Source organism: Hirundo rustica, chromosome 13 (genome assembly GCF_015227805.2).
Source record: "Hirundo rustica isolate bHirRus1 chromosome 13, bHirRus1.pri.v3, whole genome shotgun sequence".
NCBI classification, from domain to species: Eukaryota; Metazoa; Chordata; class Aves; order Passeriformes; family Hirundinidae; genus Hirundo; species Hirundo rustica.
The window spans coordinates 19,329,638-19,336,593 of NC_053462.1; the positions used below are offsets into that span (position 1 = coordinate 19,329,638).

The window sequence follows — 6,956 nt, forward strand, 5'->3', positions numbered from 1 at the left end:
ATGGGCAAAAGGAAAAACAACAAAAAAACCCCCCATGGACAGAGGGAAAAACGACAGAAAAAAACACGGACAGAGGAAAAAACAGCAACAAAAACAAACGGACAAAAGCAAGAACGACACCAAAAAAACACGGACAAAAGGAAGAAAAAAAAACCACGGACAAACGGAAAAACAACCACCAAAAAAAGGGGCCTTAAAAGCGCTCCGGGCGCGCCGGGAGGTTTGGGATCCGTCGGGATGGCGGAGGCTGAGGATGGGATCGGTTGGGATTTGGTTTTTGTTTTTTTTTTTGGGTTTTTCCCTCCCCTCTTTTCCAAGGAAAAGGTTTGAAGAAGCCATAGGAGCCCCGGGAGCGTGTGGGGCTCATCCGGGGTCTGGCAAGCCGGGATTTTGTGTCCGTGTCGGAGCGGCTCCGGCGGGGCGAGCGCCGGGATCCCTCGGAGCTGGGATCCCTCATCCCGGTCACTGGAATTCCCTTGGATCTGGGATCCCTCATCCCGGTCACTGGAATTCCCTTGGATCTGGGATCCCTCATCCCGGTCACTGGAATTCCCTCGGAGCTGGGATCCCTCATCCTGGTGTTCCCCTGGAGCTGGGGTCCCTCATCCCGGTCACTGGAATTCCCCTGGAGCTGGGATCCCTCATCCCAGTCACTGGAATTCCCTTGGATCTGGGATCCCTCATCCCGGTCACTGGAATTCCCCTGGAGCTGGGATCCCTCATCCCGGTCACTGGAATTCCCCTGGAGCTGGGATCCCTCATCCCGGTCACTGGAATTCCCCTCGGAGCTGGGATCCCTCATCCCAGTAACTGGAATTCCCTTGGATCTGGGATCCCTCATCCTGGTGTTCCCCTGGAGCTGGGGTCCCTCATCCCGGTCACTGGAATTCCCTTGGATCTGGGATCCCTCATCCCGGTCACTGGAATTCCCTTGGAGCTGGGATCCCTCATCCCGGTCACTGGAATTCCCTTGGATCTGGGATCCCTCATCCCGGTCACTGGAATTCCCCTCGGAGCTGGGGTCCCTCATCCCGGTCACTGGAATTCCCTTGGATCTGGGATCCCTCATCCCGGTGTCCCCTCGGAGCCGGGATCCCTTTTCCTCGGAGCTCCGTGTTTTCGGCGGGATTTTGGAATTCCGTCTGGGAGGTTCCTTGGAGCTTTGGGGACGTTTTCGGGAATCGCCGAGCGGGACGTGGAGCCCCTCAGGGAATTCAAGAATTCGGGAATTCTCTCTTTTTTTTTTTCCCTCCCCCTCCTGCTCCAGCCCATCCAGCGTTTTCACAGTTCCATCCCCGAGCTTTTCCCAGCTCTTTCCCTGGGGCTGGAATTCCCAGAGCAGCTGCGGCTGCCCCTGGATCCCCGGGAATGTCCAAGGCCAGGCCGGAGCAGCCCGGGACCGTGGGAAGCTCCTATGGAATGGGATGAGCTTTAAGCTCCTTCCCACCGAACCATTCCAGGATTCCAGGATCCCGCCTGACCCCCAGCCCGGGCACGGGCTTTGGGAATTCCCACCGCTCATCCCAATCCCAACATCCCGGGCGCTCCTCCGTCTTTCCCGTCGCTCTCCGTTTTTCAGGATTTTCCTTGGTTTTCCCGGCGTCGATCCGCGCGCTCCGGTCGGATCCGTCCCATCCCGTGGACGGCCGAGGAGAAATTCCGGTACCAAAGGTGGCAGGGGTGGGAATTCTTTCCCACGCCCGCGGGAACCCAATGGACGCAAACCCGGGATTCCTTCCCGAAAAAATCCGCTCCTTCCCAAAAAATCCTCTCCCCGCGCATTCCTTCCGGCGTTTTCCCGGCTGGAAAACCCGCGGAGGCTCCTCGGGTGCTGCTCCGGGGTGGTCTCGGTGCCTTAGGGAGGCCGGAATTCCATTTGGATGGGTTTTTTTGGGAATTGGCGGCGTTGGAGCGCGGGCGGTTTTCCCGCTCCGGAAGCGCTCGGAAACGCGGGATGGGCATTCCAGGGTTGTCCCTCCTTTCCCACCTCCGTCGCCTTCCAGGAATCCCCGCCAGAGGCTGCAATTCCATAAAAAATCCATGCAGAATTCCCGATGTTCCTTGAATCCCGTTGCGCGTTGGAAGAGGATCCTTGGCCGGCGCCAGCACCGCCCAAAACTTCTTGGAATTCCAGTTGGAATCCCGGTTTGGGATTTCTTGGCTCATTTTCCGTCTTCAAAGTCCCGGAGATCTTTGGGACCCAGCCCAGCTTCCATCCCAGATTTTCCACCCGGAGATCCGTCGGCTCTTCCCGTGGGATCCCCTCTCCGGGGACGCCCCTGGAAGTTTGGGATGGGCATTCCAAGGTTTTCCCTCCTTTCCCACCTCCCGTCGCCTTCCGGCGGCCTTGGAGCTTCCAGGAATTCCCTCCGGAGGCTGCAATTCCGTAGAAAACCCATGCAGAATTCCTGATATTCCTTGAATCCCGTTGCGCGTTGGACGAGGATCCTTGGCCGTGGAGCGCAATTCCCGGAATTTCACGGAACCCGTTCCCTGTTTCGGGATTCCTTTGCTCGTTTCCCAGCTCCCATCATCCCGGATTTTTTCCCCCCGCAGATCCGTCGGCTCTTCCCGTGGGATCCCCTCTCCGGGGACGCCCCTGGAAGTTTGGGATGGGCATTCCAAGGTTTTCCCTCCTTTCCCACCTCCTGTCGCCTTCCGGAGGCCTTGGAGCTTCCAGGAATCCCCACCAGAGGCTGCAATTCCATGGAGAAGCCTTTGGGAATTCTCAATATTCCTTGAATCCCATTGCGCGTTGGACGAGGATCCTTGGCCGTGGAGCGCAATTCCCGGAATTTCACGGAACCCATTCCCTGCTTTGGGATTCCTTTGCTCGTTTCCCAGCTCCCATCATCCCGGATTTTTCCCCCCGGAGATCCGTCGGCTCTTCACGGAACCCGTTCCCTGTTTCGGGATTCCTTTGCTCGTTTCCCAGCTCCCGTCATCCCGGATTTTTCCCCCCGGAGATCCGTCGGCTTTTCCCGTGGGATCCCCTCTCCGTGCCTCCCCCGCCCCGGCGACACAAGCACAACCCTCCCCGGAATTCCGGCGCTCCCCGGAATCCCGGCGCTCCCCGCAATCCCGGCGCTCCCCATCCTCCCCCGGGGCCTGGCTTGGCTGGGAATTTTCTGTTGGATTTTCCGGGATCTTTCCCGAGGATCCCGCTGGAGATTATGCAATAATCTGTTTACACGGATGCTCCGGGCAGGGCGCTCTTGAAGCACAGGATCGTTTTGTATTCCGCCCCTCCGGAATTTTATTTCCTTTTCGGAGTTTTGGGAGTCGGGGGGGCGGGGGGGGGGGAACGGGAAGAGGTTCTCCCACGTTTCTTTGGGACGTCGGGAACGCTTGGAAAAAGCTTTCTAAGACCGGGAAATAAAATTTTTTTATCTAAAGGAAAAAAAAAAACAAAACAAAAAAAAAAAAAAAATCCCTCGGGATGTCTCCGTTATTTGGGGATTTTCCCGGATGTTTTATTTTCCAAAGGTATTCCAAGTTTTTTTGTGTTTTTTTTTTTTTCCCCTGTGGTCGCGGGTTTTTTTTTCCCTCTGGAAAAGTGGGAAAAACGTGGATTTTTCCCGCTAATTGAGGGTTTGGGGATTGAGGGAAGGAGCAGGAGCGGTTGGAATTATTTCCTGGTAAATCCCAGCTCCTTCGGAGAGGTTTTTTTGGGGATTGGTTGAAGGAGGATCCGAACGGAGCGGTGGCTGGAAAGATCCCGGTGTTGGGAATGGGTTGGGAATGGGGAAGCGCGGCTCCAGGGAATCCCAGAGCCCATCCCGGGGATCCGGGGAGAGCTGGGGAGGGATTTGGGATCAGGGGTGGAGGGAACGGCTGGAAAAGGGGGAGATTCCGGGGGGATTTGGGGATGGAATTCCCAGAGGAGCCGCGGCTGACCCGGGATCCCGGGAATGTCCCTGGGATAGGGAAAGGTGTCCCTGCCCCTCCCACCCAAAATATTCCGGGATTCTCCCGGAATTCCTTGGGATCGAGAAGAGCCTTGGGGCGTCCCCGGAGGTGGGAATGGAATTCCAGAGCCCCTGGAAGCCAGGACGGGGGGCGGAATTCCAAGGAATTTCCCATGGGATTGAAGTTTGGGATAGAGCTGGGAATTCCCTGGCCCTGCCCGGCTCCGCTCCTCCCAATTCCTGAGGAATTATTAATGGTAACTATTATTAATAATGACAATTAATTAATTATTTTTATAGTTTATATTTAAATTTATATTTAATACTTTATATGATTTAAATTTGAATTTATATTTAATAACCAATAATATTTGCTCATAAGAATTAATAATAACAATAGCTAATAATAATTAATAATTATTAGAAATAATTCCCAGTAAACGGAGCCAGCTCCTTCCCTCTCCATCCCCTCTGGAATCTCCCGCTCTCCAAACTTCGGGAGAGCCGTTCCCGGCGGATTTTCGGGAAGCAGAGCGGGAAAACCCGCCGGGCCGGCTGGGAATGATCTGGGAAGGAGCATCCGTGGCGAGGGCTGGAATTCCCGGGCAGCCCGGGAGGAGCTCCGGGATTTTTCCAGAGGCGCTGGGAGCGGGAGATGCCCGCGGAGGGCCGGGAATTTGCGGGGTTTTCCTGCTTTTTTTTCCCACTTCCTCGCTGCGGGATTCCGGTCCCGATCCCGGTCCTGATTCCGGTCCCGATCCCGGTCCTGATTCCCGGTCCCGATCCCGATCCCAGTCCCGATCCCGGTCCTGGTCCCTATCCCGATTCCAGTCCCGGCCCCATCCCGATTCCGGTCCCGATCCCAGTCCCGATCCCGATCCCGGTCCCGATCCAATCCCATTCCCGGTCCCGATCCCAGTCCCGATCCCAATCCCGATCTCATTCCCGATCCCGATCCAATCCCAGTCCCAGTCCCGATCCCAGTCCCGATCCGATCCCGATCCCGATCCAATCCCATTCCAGTCCCGATTCCAGTCCCGATCCCGGTCCCATTCCCGGTCCCGATCCCGATCACATTCCTGATCCGATCCCAATCCCGGTCCCTGTCCCAATCCCGATCCGATCCCGATCCCGATCCAATCCCATTCCCGATCCCGATCCCGGCCGCCTTTGGCCGCGCTCATTTCCGCGTTCCTTCGGGAACGTTTCTCTCCTGGGACGAGCCGGGATCCGTCCTCTCCTCTCCCAAAAACCGGGAATCGCCGGCTGGGAGCGGGGGGGGAGGTGGGATCATCCCGGCGGGATCGTGCCTCTGGAAAAGGCGTGTCCATTCCCCCCTGAGGAATTCCCGGGATTTGGAGGCAGCGCCGGAAAAACGCCGAATCCAGCGGCGGCTCCCGAGCGGCGCCGTGAGTCCCGGGATTTTCTGTCCCCTCTCCGGCATTCCCGGCTTCTCCCGCTGATCCCGAGGGTCGGCGCGGCGGCGGCGGCGGCTCCCGGGAAATTCGGGAACGGGGATGTGGGAATGGGAACGGGAGCGCCGGGACGCCGGGAGCGCTCCCGCACGTCGCGGGATTCCCGGGAAGTTTCGCCGGGAGGGGGACGGGCTCCGGGAGCGGCGGGATTGTGGGAATGGGAAAACCGCGGATCCCGGAGAATTCCAGCGGCGACAACAGCTCCCAGAAAACCGCCCTTGTCCCGTCGGGAGCGATCCCGGCGCGGCCCGCGCCGCTCCCGGCGTTTTCCAAAGAGTTTCGGGAAGCTGCTCGGGAATTCCCGAATATTCCCGGCCGCTGGAATAAATCGCCGCTGGAGCTGGAGCGGAGGGAGGGATGCGCCAGGGAGAGGGAAGGGAAAAACGGGAAAGGAAAAAAGGGAAGGGAAAAGGGAAGGGAAGGGAAGGGAAGGGAAGGGAAGGGAAGGGAAGGGAAAAGGGAAAAGGGAAAAGGGAAAAGGGAAGGGGAGCCGTGGGAGCTGTGCGGTGACACGGTGACACGGTGACACGGTGACAGCACGGGGGTGGCGGCGGAGCCGGGCGGGGACATCGCGGACATTTCCCAGGAAACCCGGCACGGAGCGGGAGGGAGTGGGAACGGCGGGGAACGGGGAGGAGGAGGAGGAGAAGGAGGAGGAAGAGGAGGAGGAAGAGGAGGAGGAGGAGAAGGAGGAGGAGGAAAGAGGAGGAGAAGAAGGAAGAAGAAGAAAAGGAGGAGGAGGAGAAAGAGGAGGAAGAAAAGGAGGAGGAGGAGGAAGAAGAAGGAAAAAATGAGGAGGAAGAGGAGGAGGAGGAGGGAAGGGAGAAGGAGGAGGAAGAAGAGGAGGAGGAGGAGGATGAAGCAGCCCCGGCCGCAGCCCCGGCCCGGCCCCGGTGACTCATCCCGCTCCTTTCGCTCCGAAACCGCAAATTCCTGCCTGAGGTTGGGCTGGAGCCTCCTCCTGCTTCCCGGGGAAACCGGGAATGGAGCGGGGAATGGGGAATGGGGAATGGGGAATGGGGAATGGGGAATGGGGAATGGGGAATGGGGAATGGGGAATGGGAATGGGAATGGGGAATGGGGAATGGAATGGGGAATGGGAATGGGGAATGGGGAATGGAATGGGGAATGGGAATGGGGATCAGGGAACAGGGAACAGGGAAAAGGGAACAGGGAACAGGGAACAGGGAACAGGGAACAGGGAACAGGGAGCAGGGAATGGAACGGGGAACAGGGAACAGGGAAGGGATCCCTGCCCTGGGAATGTCTGGGCCGGGATGGATGCAGGTGCTCCCAGCTCAGGGATCCCATCCAGGGACTCTGTGTGCACCTGGAAGAGCTCCAGCCTCTGGAACGGCTCATTCCTTTGCCCTCCAAGAACCCCAGAATTCCAGGTGGGAAGGGCCCTCAGGACTCATCTCATTCCAGCCCCTGCCATGGGCAGGAACCGTTGTTCCATGAACAGATTCCAGCCTGGCCTTGAACATTCCAGGGATCCAGGGTCAGCCACAGCTCCTCTGGGAATCCCTTCCCAGTCTCCCACCCATCCCTGGGAATCCATTCCCTGTGTCCC

General features: G+C 58.1%; 1 protein-coding gene across 1 annotated transcript in view; it reads left to right on the plus strand.

Moving 5' to 3' along the window:
* The first annotated feature begins 237 nt into the window (after positions 1 to 237).
* PAQR5 (progestin and adipoQ receptor family member 5) overlaps positions 238 to 6,956 on the plus strand; it is a 14,518-nt gene continuing 7,799 nt past the window's right edge. Inside the window, exons 1-2 of the mRNA XM_040077516.1 lie at positions 238 to 262; positions 1,580 to 1,662. Coding sequence (XP_039933450.1) covers positions 238 to 262; positions 1,580 to 1,662 — 108 coding nt within the window. The remainder of the gene's footprint in view (positions 263 to 1,579; positions 1,663 to 6,956) is intronic.